This window comes from Hibiscus syriacus, unplaced genomic scaffold (assembly GCF_006381635.1).
Source record: "Hibiscus syriacus cultivar Baekdansim isolate YM2019G1 unplaced genomic scaffold, ASM638163v2 tig00111402_pilon, whole genome shotgun sequence".
NCBI lineage: Eukaryota > Viridiplantae > Streptophyta > Magnoliopsida > Malvales > Malvaceae > Hibiscus > Hibiscus syriacus.
This window is the reverse complement of record NW_024063082.1, coordinates 4,296,540-4,311,157: the sequence shown is the minus strand read 5'-3', so window position 1 is coordinate 4,311,157 and position 14,618 is coordinate 4,296,540. Positions and strand designations below refer to the sequence as shown.

At 32.3% G+C, this 14,618-nt stretch overlaps 1 protein-coding gene and 1 pseudogene across 1 annotated transcript; both read right to left on the bottom strand.

The window, feature by feature from the left end:
- LOC120161772 overlaps positions 1-13,075 on the bottom strand; it is a 35,159-nt pseudogene extending 22,084 nt beyond the window's left edge.
- Positions 6,427-7,915, bottom strand: LOC120161771. The gene has a single exon (XM_039171980.1). It carries the CDS (start codon positions 7,481-7,483, stop codon positions 6,440-6,442), a length of 1,044 nt encoding a protein of 347 aa, XP_039027911.1. The 5' UTR covers positions 7,484-7,915; the 3' UTR covers positions 6,427-6,439.
- Positions 13,076-14,618: the final 1,543 nt, after the last annotated feature.

The following is a 14,618-nucleotide window of genomic DNA, read 5'->3' as shown; positions in this document are numbered from 1 at the left end:
TACATAACTTCATTCTTTATCATTCTTATACTTGTATTTTTCTTCCTGAAGATTCCATGCAAATACTTATCTCAGTTTCTACATCATAGCTATCTGCTCAGAATATACAATCATATTCAAATTCACATCATAATCAATTAACTCAACTTTACCTTTTTCCTTCCATCTTATTATTCTATCACTTTTACTCTAACCGCTAGTCAATAATATATGTTCAATCTAGGGTACAAACCCTAATCCACCAAACACATACATCCTGTCAAATCGAAATTATCTTAAAAATTCACTTACTCAACTTATCAATTTCACCTCTATTCTCATATATCCTGAAATTTCTTTTGCTCAAACTCAACATTCTGACTTTCTGTGTCCTATAATTTGATCATCGATATACACATTCTCAAACTCTTCTTATCAATCCTCAGCTTTACTTAAATATACAAATTCTTACTTCCTTTTCCTTTACTATACCTCATTACTATGATCCAAATATGCAACTGTATCCAGATCCATTGCAGATCTGGTTATCATATCCTGACAATATTTTATATCTTATAATTCCAGTACATTTTTATCACATACTCTAGTTAGCCAAGGCTAACTCTTTCCATCTTAACCGCAAACCCTTATCATAAACATACTCTTGTTTATGCGCAATATTATCACTTCGTTTCAAACTCATAAGCTCTGACATATACATCTTATACGCTTGTCACTGATGCACTTATCCTTGAGTTCTTCTATACGTAATCATCACGTCATTAGATCTTTTTAACATTCTTATGGTGACACCCGTTCACCATATTCTATCTTATTCACATAATAGCAAAACTACTCTACATTGTTTTTCCGATTCCAACCAATGAAAATTTTCTATCATTATTCAGATATGATTTCAGCTTTCTGAGATCAACTTTTGATCTTACCAGGCATTTCCTGAGGTGTCCGCTCTTCATCCTGCCTGGCCAGGGCAAGTGAATAGCTATCACAATCAGGAATATCACCTTTCACTTACTTCGAAATTATCACGATCGGATTTCTACTGTATAAAACTATTCTTATTTTATTAGCAAGACAACGTATTCCTTACACTATCAGATCAGAAATTTTTCAATCTATGTTGGCATGTACACCTTTTATGACATTTTGGACTTCGATTTATGCCGAGAATCGGCTAAACCATAGCTCTGATACCATTAAATGTAACACCCCCAACCCGTATCCGACCCCGGATACGAGTCCGAAGTGTCACATTGACTTTTCAAACCTTGACTCTTAAGAAAAATCCCGGGAAATTTAAAACTTTATTTAAAACAAAATACAGACTTTATCAGAGTGCTCGTACTTAATGACTTATTACATGCCAACACTTTATACATAACCAAAAACATACTTTATCAAATATTTCTGATCTGATCTTTTGGTAAGGAAAACTGACCTGTCTTGCTCCGCATCACTCCTTACTCTTCTCGAAACCTACGTGTGAAACAATCACACGCTAAGTCGAAGACTTAGTGAGGCATAACAACTTATAATGCACTTTAAAACCTATATTGATACATGCATGTTTTGTTCTATCATGTTACAGCAAGTTCATGCATTTTTCATATCGTATAAAAATCATATCAGCTTAATTGCAGTAAATACATACATACACATAATTCATCATTAACGGTTTATCATATAATCACATACTATTTCAATCAAACACTATACACACACAACATCATATCATTTCCATAGCATTTATCATACCACTAACTTATATTTGTTCATATCTCTGGATTAGCCCATGTACATATGTGAGAACTATCGATATGTGAGTCTATAGAGGTTGTGCACTATGCTGTCACCACAGCTCGTATAAATGCACCGAAGTGCCCGTAGAATTGCACCGTAGTGCCCGTAGAATTGCACCGTAGTGCCCGTAGAATGATGTCCATAAGGACCACGTAGAATTCCTTAAGAATCATATACATATACTATGGATCAAGTATGTGTCTTTCAAGACTTCACACAGGTTCCAAAGGATATACATATGTCCTAAAGAACCGAATAAACCCTCGACTCTTGGCATGCCAACTATACCCCTAGCTCTCATGACACATAACATGGGCGTTATCATTTATTTCATTTCAAATATACACATAAACTTGTAATTCACTTTCACATATCACGTATCACATAGCTTCTTTTCATATGATCACATAGTCACGTAGTTCACTTACCCGTAGATCATTTCCATATAATTCACATGTCACATATGTCATGTTTTCATATAATTTCTATCATTTCTCACCCAATCACCTTTATTCATATAAACATACTTATCATATCTTGTTCACATAAGATCATATACTTCATATAATATATTGAAACACCTAGAACACTTTCCCGTAGCTTATAGTCATAAGTTTTGTCTCGTAACATATACTTGTTTTCACATATATATATTTCCTATCAATTCTTATACCATCACATAATTCCTTTAACATACATAACATATCATGTAACATTATAATAGAAATACTTATAAGTCATATCACTTAAAGCACATATATTTATAGTCACATTGCTTATATCTTAATCGTATGCCTTCTCTTAAACATATATATTCACATGTTCAGGTAATTCACCATTTCATCACATAATTGGGTATTCATATAACTCATTTCATTTCATTTCATATCTATCTATATATATATCCTCAAGATTATCCTAATATAAATCATATAGCACTCTTATATTTCGTATTCATCTAGGGCAGACTTATAAACATATTTCACTTCTATTATTTCTATATATAATCTAATCTGTACTTAATTCAATTTCATATAGCTCTTATAATCTTCTCCTATAACTTCACAAATTTCCATCATTCAACCCATGTGTTATAGTTTTATTTAAACCTATGAATCTTTCCCATCTAGCTTATCTTATACGTTCATCTTATCATTTATGTTCAAATCCCCTAGTTGGTGTACTATTTTCACTTCCTCCTATAGATCAATATTATCCATTTTATTTCACTTATCATATAAAAATATAATTATATTTTACTATGATCACATAGTTTATATCTCATACTTTGCTTTCTCATATTCACCTATATCATGTCATATGGCTCATATCTTTCTCATGCAGTCACATAGTTCAGTTTCACATATGTATATATATATACATTATATAGCACATACTTCTCATAACATTACATTCAAAAGCATGTCAACACATATATTCATGCATACATACAATTCATGTCATTCATATACGTATAATCATATATTCATGCATTCTAACATAGGAAATAGACTTGTCACAAGTCTTGTTTCCATTTAGCACCATAAACTAACTAATATGCACTCACCTGGCCTCACTAGCCAATTCCAATCTCTTATCTTTCCCTTGATCGATCTTACTTGCCAAACGTTCCGGAATTGCTTTATGCGTAGAATCTACATAAACGTACATTTCGAGACCATCATTAGATACCTACACCTTGTAATTGGATACTAGCAACTTAAACTAACTAATTAAACCCATATTCTCAATTTTCCTTTAGGGGGAATCGGTTCCCCCCCATGGGGGTATCGGTTCCCCAATGACATACTGGAAATTCTTGTTCGTTTGAAGGGGTATCGGTTCCCCTTGAATGGGTACCGATTCCCCTTGCCCAGAAATCATATTTTGAGCTCGAAAATCCTTCATTTTCAGTTCAACACATCATACTTCATTCCCTTTAATATTCTTAACTTTCATACACATACTTAAACTCATTTCTACTCCATAATCACTTCTTTAAACTCAAAATTCTATCTTCCATATAAGATTCAAAAATCATACCAAATTTTCAATGTGTTCTAATTCCAATTCTAACACTTCCTACTTCTTAATTAGATTGATGACAAGTCAAATTCATCCATAAAACCTCAACAACCATACCATATCAAAATTTCATCTTAAAACTCATATTGAAATTTCCTTCATAATTCCTTTATCTTATTGTTTAAATCCCATACAAGCTTTCCTTAAGCTTATTTAATACCCAAAGAATCAAAACTAAGCTTAAAACTTAAGAATTATCCAACTGAAATTAACTTACCTTTTGCAGCTAGCCCCACGTGAAGAAGAGAAAGCAAGAAGAAGAAAGCTTCCAGATAGCTCTCTTCCCACGTTTTTCACTCTTATAAAAGGGGGAAGAATATCTTTTAAAGGAAAAGACCATAATACCCTTAATCTCCTTCAATAATTACCAAATAACCTTCCCTATATAAATTCAAATAATTATTGAATTATTTCATTCTTCTACTTTAGTCACCAAATTCTAAAACTTTACGATTTGATCACTAACCCGGTATTGAGGATGTTACATGTTGACCATGTTAAACTAAAAATCATTATTCATTGTTTACCTTCACTATTCAATGATGAATGCCCCCAAACACCTCATCAAATATAAAATTTCTTAAGAGGCGTTTGGTTCACATAATATAAGTTTGTCTTTGGGAATAAGATTACTGGAATGCAATATTACTCTAAAATATTGTATTATCTTATTTAGTTTGTTTAGCAAGAATGTAAGATTATAGTGTTTTGTTGGAAGAATATAAGATTGCTTGGATGCATATTTTACCAAAGTATCCATGTGATATATGTTTTTTTCAACAAGTTATACTTTAATATTAAATTATAAATATTTGACATAGAAATATTTTAATTGTTACACTATCTAACTTTTGAGAAAAAATAAATTTAGCATATAATTAGCATATCAAACTTATATTTTAAATAACTTTCATAAATATCATATTTATTTATATAAGATATAATATGATATGAAAAAAAATATTATTATGGTCTCGAAGTGAAAAAAGATATTGTTTTTCAATGTATAAAATCAATCTTTTTAATAACTCAAATTTAGATATTATTTTAAATAATTACATAATTTACAATAATATCATGTTCACTTGTAAAATTATAAATGATTAATATATTAAATATTAAAAGTATAAATAATTTTAACTACTCAAAATCATTAATATTATACTAAATCAAACTTTTTGTATATTATTATTATTATTATTATTATTATGTTTTTGTTCACGAAGAATATAATTGAGAAAGATTCATGGGAAAAAATTCATTATTCTATGAACATTTTTATCCAAAGTATAATACTTAAGAATTTGGAGGTAATGATATTTCACTATTTTAACCTAAAATTGCTAATATTATTAATAAATTATTACCTGAAAGTAATATTTTTCGTGAACTTAACATAAAAATATAATTCTAAAAAATCAATTAAATAATGATATTTTTTTCGAATCATACATTACTAAGTACATCCCACTTTTAATAAACCCCACAATTTGTTGTTTATATTTGCCCTTGTGTTTCATAACTCGTTCTTGAACTCTTTCCTTACCTGACGTGGAATGCGATGGATGTTAAAACTTAAAAAGGTTTGTCATTCTTTGGATAAATTAAGAAAGGAAAACAAACAAGACAGGAGGGGCCAATGGAACAAATAATAACAAGGCATGAAGATGCATCTGAACAATTGAAGATCTTACCATGTGGTCCTACCGCCACCCTATATTTAAGCAACATAGTCCAACTATGTCTCAAATTTCAAAATAAAAAAATGAATTAAAGAAATCAAAACATTTAGATGTAGGCATCATTTCCCAAGCTCCACACTAAACAACAAACTCAATAATTATAAAAATATTTAACAAAATTGTTGAAGAGACAGGTCAGATTAGATGTAATCTTAAAGCTGCAAAGCGAGTATCATTACACAAAAAGACTCCAAGAAAACAAAAACATCATGATTTCCATTCCCACCATAACCATGGTGAGGGTTATAAATCAATAAATGGCCTTCGATAATTGTTATTTTTTCAATGGCACCCTTATAATCGTATGTTAAATGACACTTGGTTCACCAAAATAATAAAATAGTCCTGTATTGGGATTCAATACACCTACTCCTTAAAATTCGTTAAAAAATTTTGGATTTAGTTGGTAACTAATGTCCATTGATGAAGTTTATACCCGTGATTATTATCTTACCGATGTTTTACAATAGAGTATTGTTTTTAATATGATTTGATTTTTAATTAAACAAGGATATTATTTTATTTGTCACGTATGATAAACTTTCGTCTCTTTCCTAATAAGAAAAACAAAGAAGTGAGTCGGTCTCATAGACCACACTGTGTCAAGTCATGAATTCATGAACAGGAAAAAACAGAGATTCCATATCTTTCAGATCAGGTCGATAAAACAAAAACCAAAAGGACCCCTTTCATTTCAATCTGATCTAGATACTTTTCATCATCTTTTTACATCTAAATTACAATCTTCTGTTGCTCGGAGAGACCAGAAAATGTAAATATTAAGATAAAATCTAAAAAGTTAAAAATGTTTTTCAACTTCTGCTGTTACATTGACGCCCTTTGCTGTTGCTTCCTCCATTTGCAGCCTTCTGCCGGGAAGATGAAAACAATCCGAAAACCAAACCTGATTTTGAAGATCCTCTTAATGAACAAACGGGGACATTAAGTACTGGGGTGATCCTTACATTAGCTGAATATGACCTTTCTATTCCTCTTTGTTTAAACTGGGGACCACCATTGAAACTACTTGGACTGCTTGAGCTTCTTTCTAGGCTTTCAAACACGATTTTCCCCGACGAGTTCATTCTCGGACTATCCACTGAAAAATTTCCCCGGTTTGTCGATGGGTCCCTCCGGATCCGACTCCGTCCGGTTCTCGGTGGGTTTGGGTTCGGGTTTATACTTCTACAGGGAGCGAAAGGGTTGGGGCTGGGCTTATCGGAATCAAGTGATAACCTTGGAAGATCCTCGTGTTCATGGACTGAGGAGGAAGATGATGAAAGGGATAACCTTGATGAAGATATGGAAATCGCCTCGGAATCTGAGTCTTTCAACAGTGGGAGATTCAACGAAGGTAAATATTTTGTGGTTCTATTGAGTAAATGCTTGAGAGATTTGGGGCTTCGAGACTCTGGCATTGGGTGTTGTTGTTGATTAGTGTTTTGGGAGGATTTTTTTAGACCAAGAAGCTCCCTCCATCCGCTGGAACACCTCGGAGCTCTAGGAGAAAACAGGTAAGGATCCATTTCTGGACAAGATTTGGCTGTTTCGAGGAACCTAGTATCAGACAATGGAGGTTGTTGTTGTTGTTGTTTGAGTGATGAGAAATGTAAAGGTAGTAACTTGCCATTGGAAAAAAGCTCATCAGCTGGAAGCATGGTGACCGGATCTTCAAGCCTGAACTCAAACTCACCAGTCTCTGGTTCAACAAGATTTGTAGGCTTAGATCGACCAGTCTTGGGTCTAGACTTGGTTGGCTCATCTTCTCGGCTCAAGGACATCCGACGACTCAACCAACCATATGGTCGGAAACTCTCCGGCGAGACACCCATGTTATTAACACAAGCTGAAGCCATGTTGGTTCATAAGATTTGAATTCTAAAGCAAGGGGTATTGGCTTGCAACACAGCTTTGGTTTTGTTTCTAATTTTTGGTTTGTTTTTGGACTTTGGTTTTGGTTTGGCCTTGTTAGGGTTTCTGTGTAGTAAAAAGGATCCTGTTAAAATGAGGGGAAGAAAAGTGCATAAATTTGGTTGGGGGAAATGTATTAATATATCGAGTAAAAAGTTGAAGCTTTTGCCTTTTGGAGGGCGGGCTCAACTTTTATTTTATTTTTTTACCTTTTGTTTGTTTGATTCCCTTTCTTTTGAGTGTATATGGGAAATGTTTAGACTTGGTTTTGGTTTTTGGTGACATGATGTTCCGTTTATTGATATTTAGGCTTTTTATGTCGGTAACTTCATGCTTACTTATCATTATGCTTTCTCATCCCATTTTAATATATTTATATGATTTAGGCTTAATACAAATAACTGATTAAATTTTGTATCGAAAAATATTTTAATGTTTTAAAAAAATTATTAAAAATAGGTGTATAATATTTTCATCAGAGATTTTTAGGTGTCTGGACTGTAACGATCGTTAAATTTAACCGTTAAATGACACGTGTCATGTTTCAATAATTTTAAAAAAAATAAAAATAAATAAAAATAACGGTCCGTGTCCCCCTCTCCTTCTCCTTCTTTTCCCCTTCCCATTTCTCCTTTCCATGGTCGTCGGCTGACGATTTGTTACTGTTATCACCACCTCATCAGCACTGATGTTGACCTCCGATTAAACCCACGTTTGTATTTCGTCGTAAAGTGTCTCCGTTTGTCATAGAGAAGCGTTTAAAAATTCGTCGAATTTTAAGCTATCGTCACTGTTTTTCGTCGATTCCGATCGATCCCAACATCCATAAGCCACACTTCCACCATCATTCGAACAACTATGCAATTCCGATCAAAACCAAGTGTTCGGTGACGATGGTGTCCGGAAATGGCTGGCAACAGTTGGCAACAAGGGTTAAAATGAGATATTTTAATTTTTTAGAGTTTTTTATAATTTCATTAAAAGTTTGGGTTTTTATAATTAAATTATTTTTAAAGTTTTTTTAAATATGTTTATTATTAAAAAAAATTAAAAATATGACGGTAAGAATGTAAAAGTGTAAATGAGAAAATGTTAGACACTTATTTTTAACAAAAATTTATTTAAACACCAAAATATTTTTCGAGGCATTGTTCATGCACTTATTTTTGTATTAATTTTACATTAAGCCTATTATTTAAGTGTATTAAAATACACATATATCTTAAAACCCGTAAATGTTTAACTATTTTTAAAAGAAAAAAAATTTTCTTTTAATATTAATCATTTAATGAATTTCAAATTATAAATAATCTAAATATTGTATTATAAGATCATTATTCTCTTTTTAAGTATGTTTAATAATTTAATATTTTTTTCTTTCCATGAGATTAGTGTATTCTAACTTTATACTCATTTTGTTTTCCTTTGTAGAAAGCGTGGTGTCTTCTACTGATATGAGATTAATTTATTATCTTATTTCATAATTTTTTTCTTCTTTTTGGAGCGTTTAATGTTATATTTTATCGTTTACTATTGTGATATTTTTATTACATGCATGCATCCATCAATGTTGGCATGAAATTAGATAATTAAAAAACTATTCTAATACTATTTATTATGAGATCAATATCTCTGATAAGATGTGCATTATTGCTGTTACTTTTGAGTTTAAAATTTCTTATCTCATTTTTTCATGTGAGATTAATGCAATATGTATGAATATGTCATGCAACCAACATCAAAGGAAAGGAAAATACAAGGAAAACAAAGGTTAATAAAATGTATTCTATAATAGGGTATTAACTAAACTAAGCCTTCAACCTTGGAAGCAACGGCTAAGCCATTGAGAATTGCACCTTTAACCTTGGTTTCTGCATCGATTTTCAATGTTTTGGCACCACTCCCCTGCACATCCTTACAGGCTTGCATTTCAAGTGCCAAATGATTTGGGCACTAATAGTTTCATGATCCTACGATCCCTCTCCATGTTGATTCCCACCCATAATATGGCATATCTTCACGACGGACTTAAAATTTTAGAAATGAAGGTACTCATAAAATTTCAAAATGATGAAAAAAGATTTTTAATAGAAAATACGTAAAAAAATTCTAAAATATATATTAATTTTAAATTTTCAGGAACGACTGCTCTCACTCATCCCGGTCCACCCCTAGATACCTTCCCATAATAAGGAGAGTCTCTAATTAAAAAATATTTGATTTTAGTTGTCAAAGTGGAGGTGTTTCAATATAGGATAAATTACGAATTTAGTACATAAACTATCAGTTTTGATCAATTTTAATACTTAAACTTTTATTTTTTTCAAAATCACACCTAACATTTAGTTTCTGTTTCATTTTAGTACCCCGTCGTTATAAACTTAATGGACGATCTCGTCGGCCGTCGCATCTGTCGGTCGATAAAGTCCAAACTGCACTTTTTGACCCATTGAACGTGATTTCGACCTCTGTTTCATCTAAAAATGCCTCAATCTCCCCAATCGACGATGGTCTCTTTGATTACTTCATCCTCAAACCTCTATGGTCCACCGTCCGATGGGCTTGAAACTAAACTACGTTGGTCGACTCGTTATTCTCTTGTGGTTCACCGTTCGAATTGGTAGTCCATCCACCAAAGCTATACCACGTCAGTCCGCTCGTTAAGTTTTGAATGACAATGTACTAAAATGAAATAAAAACTAAACGCTAGGTATGATTTTGAGAGAAAAATAAAAGTTTAGGTACTAAAACAGACCAAAACTGATAGTTTAGATATTAAATGCGTAGTTCAACCTTAATTATAATATATCTTACAAAAGAATAGTAAATAAATAAAAAAGAATTATTAATAAATTATTAAAAAGAAAATTAAGAAGTCAATTTAAAGTCGAGAGATAATTTTCTTTCATTGGATTTTATTCCTTAACTACTATGCGTGGATATATGACGATGGTTATCAAAAACCAAGACTTTTGAGAGTGGAATGGAAAATCAAATCGTACACATGAAAATTTTAATTGCTGGTCAAATCACATGCAATTCACTCACATGAAACACATTATCGTGTATATATATAGAGAGAGGTTGGTAATTTACATCCTACATTATTAGATTAAAAAAATATAAAATTTTAATTTAATTATATCATTAAATATTTATAAATTAATTCATTTGTAATATTAATATCATTGATATTGAAACTTTATAAATGTTTTTGGGTAAAGTATATAAATGTTCATTCGATTATAGAACATTGATTTGTTGAGTCTTCCAACTATTCAAAGTTACAAGATAGTCTCATGATTATAAGACACTATTTTGTTGAGTCACTGACTTATTAAAAGTTACAAAATGGTCATTCGACTGTTTATATGTTCCAATCAATAGGTTAACGTACAACTAAAATAATCATCAAAATTTTAATGGAAAATAATGAGTTTGAAATAATTGAATAGTCATGTGATCATCTTGTAACTTTCAATAGTCAAATGAATCGACAAAGCAATGCCATAAGGAGAACACTTTGTAATTTTAATAGTCGAAAGACTTAATAAAGTAAAGTCCTATAGTCGGAGATCATTTGTTGTACTTTACCATAATTTTTATTAGATTTGATAGAAAACTTATTTATTTATCTTTTAAATTTATTTAAATGAAAAGTTTGAAAAAATATAGTAAAAATATTATTTAAATTAATAGTTAAAACTATTTAACGATGTTATGTGAAAACTATGTTAAATAAAAAAATTAATTTTTTCTTTAAAATTACTTAATACAAATACTTTATTTTATAAATAATAAAAGTGCTATTAAATTAGACTTTACATAGGAAGATTACCCTTAGGCCCGTTTGGTTCACGTAATATTCTATTATCGGGGGAATGGAATCCACATTCCTCTGTTTGGTTGGTCGGTAATCTTATTCCTGGTAATCTTTTATTACCAACAGTGATTTTTTTTGGTATATTACCGAGAATGTGATTACCTCCCTTCCCTTAGGTATTATTGGATTACCGACGTTTTGGACTAAAATACCCTTAATTTTTTTTTCAAAATTATCCTTCTTCTGTCGTTGAATTATAAAAATTCTACGATCGTTAAATTACAAATTTATCCTTAAACTATTTTAGATTTATAAAAAAAAAAGTCCATAATTATAATTTTATATGAAGTTCAGGGGTTAAAATAAAATTTTACCCTTTCGTTAAACCTATTTATTTTTTCAATTTTGTAAAAAAAATATATAAATTTTATGAATTTAAATTTTTTAAAGAAAATATATAAATTAATTATAGTAATATTATAGTAAAATTCAACTTGTTAAAAACAAATATATAATAAGGATAATTTGGTAAAATATACATTTTAATAATTTTTTATTCCTTTAACCAAACACGGTAATCTCACATTCCTACTAAACCAACCAAACACAAAATACAACATTTTTAATAATCCTATTTCTACTTATAATATTACATTTTGTGAACCAAACGTTAGATTTAAGGATCATAATACATTAAACTGAAATGGGCTTAAAGATTGGCTTCGTCTATCCAATATCAATGGGCAGCCTTACAGCCATTCTTATTATTATTAACACTAGAATATTACTGACAGACTAACAGTAAGGGGGGAAAACTCAAAGCTTAGCATAAGTAGGTTTCCTTACGTGTTTCTGAGCAGAGATCGCCCGGGTTAGATCATCAGACAGCAGCATGGAAGAGTTCCAAGTTGCAACATACTCTAATCCTTGTTCCAAATTCAGATCCCTGCTTCTTATCAACACCGCTTTTGTTCCCACAACCGCAAGCGGCGGCTTCCGGCCAATTCCTGACATCCAATTTTTAAACAACCCATTTCATCATAAAATACTGAAGTAAGATAAGGAACTCACAAGCTTAACTTACCCTCTGCAATGGTGCGAACACCTTTGTTAAGTTCCTCCCTTGACCCGAAAACCAGAGAAACCAGACCCAATTGCTTGGCCTCCTCACCCGAAAACCTCCTTTCGACAACTCCATGGCGTTCCCAAACCCTACTATCCCAGGTAGTCTCTGGAGGGTACCCATATCAGCGGCGATAGCCACGCCCACTTCCTTGACAGAAAAAAACGAGTCCTTAGTACAGTATCTTACGTCACAGGCCGTCACGATACCGACCCCCGTTCCGCGACACTCGCCGTGTATCGCTGCGATCACCGGTTTCCGACACCGCTCGATGGCGGTGATGGCATCTTGCATGAACTTGATTTGTCTCCGTAATCGCTCCCCTATGCGGCCGTGATCTCCGGAGCTATCGTTGATGAAAGCCGCGAGACTCTTAAGGTCGAGGCCTCCACAAAAGTGATTACCGGCCCCGGATAGAACGACGACAGAAACGTTAGGGTTTCGGTCGAGAGCATGAAGAGCCCTGGGGAATTCAGCAAAGAAGTCGAGTGAAAGTGCATTACTAACAGATGGACGGTTTATGATCAGGTTAAAAACTCCAGAAGTTGATGATTCTTGAATAATCTTCACAGTTTCATACTAGTCTTCCATAAATCTTCTTTTCACAAGAAAAACCTGATGTGTTATTGAAATCAGAGAACAGGAGGATCGAAAGAAAAGCAAAACCTTTGCCAATAAAGAAGAAAGGAAATATAAGACACGCACAAAAAAAAAATATATATATATATATATATATATATATGTGAGAATGAAATTTAATACTAATCAAATCCATATAATTTAATAATGTATGGAGAAATAACTCAGAAAGCACCTCGTGTGTGTGTGTGTGGCTGCTAAAGCATTGAGTCTTGACTACGGCTATGGTGATTTTCTTTAGAGAAAATAATCTCAGTGACCAAAAATTCCATATAATATACGATTTTAATCAATTTTTTTTGGATTTGTCAAAATGACCAACAAAATCGTAATGCGATCGCTAATTCGCAACGCGATCTCTATTATCGCAAATCAGTTTCCAGATTCGCAACGCGATTATGACTATCGCAATGCGATTTTCCAATTTCGCGTTGCGATTTTCCCAATTCGAAATGCGAATAAGTAAATCGCAATGCGATACTGACTATCGCAATGCGAATTTGGAAAATCGCAATGGGATACTGACTATCGCAATGCGAGTTTCCTAATTCGCATTGCGATTTACGTATTCGCGTTGCGATTTTTATAATTCGCAATGCGAATACGTAAATCGCAATGCGAATCTTACTATCGCAATGCGATTTACATAGCGCCATTCGTATTAACGCGTATTTTTTTTCAAATTCCAAACACGAATTTTTTCTAAATAAATCGGAAACTGAACCGTCTACAGTCATCGCAACTTATAACCTCAAAATCACAACACTCAGTCCCATCTCTCACTCTCTACGGCGAAATCCGTCCCCATCTCCAAAGATTTCCGTCTCCATCACCGGCGAAATCCCTCACAACCATTCACAGTCAAAAATCCCTCACAATCATTCAGAAATGGAAAATCAACCTCTGAGGGTTAGTTTTATTTTATTTTTATTTTGAAAATTTTGCATTATTTTAGGTTTTTCATATTGAGATTGATGATAAGTTTACTGGTAATTTCAATAATAGATTAACCATTTCACTTATATTTCTTATTAAATTCATTCGATTGCTGCCAATACTGCTAAACTGTTTAGCCTGTGAAGTTAGTATTTGTCTTTGTTTTGTCTTTTGGTTGAAGTAATGCAGAAGAAGAATAGTTTCGAGAATGAAAATCGCAACGCGGAAATAACTATCGCAACGCGAAATAAAAATCGCAACGCGAAACCAAAATCGCATTGCGATTTTCATTTCGCGTTGCGATTCTCTCGTTGCGATTTTCATTTCGCGTTGCGATTTTCATTTCGCGTTGCGATTCTCTCGTTGCGATAGTCATTTCAGCGTTGCGATTCTCATTATCTCGTTGCGATTTTCATTTCAACCAAAAGACAAAACAGTGTTGCAAATTTTAGTTTCAAGAATAAACTACTATTTATGTTTATTGTTTTTGGTATATCTTGACAGTGTAGTTTTTGGTATATCTAACTTGGTATGTTTATTATTTTTGTAGAATTTTTTT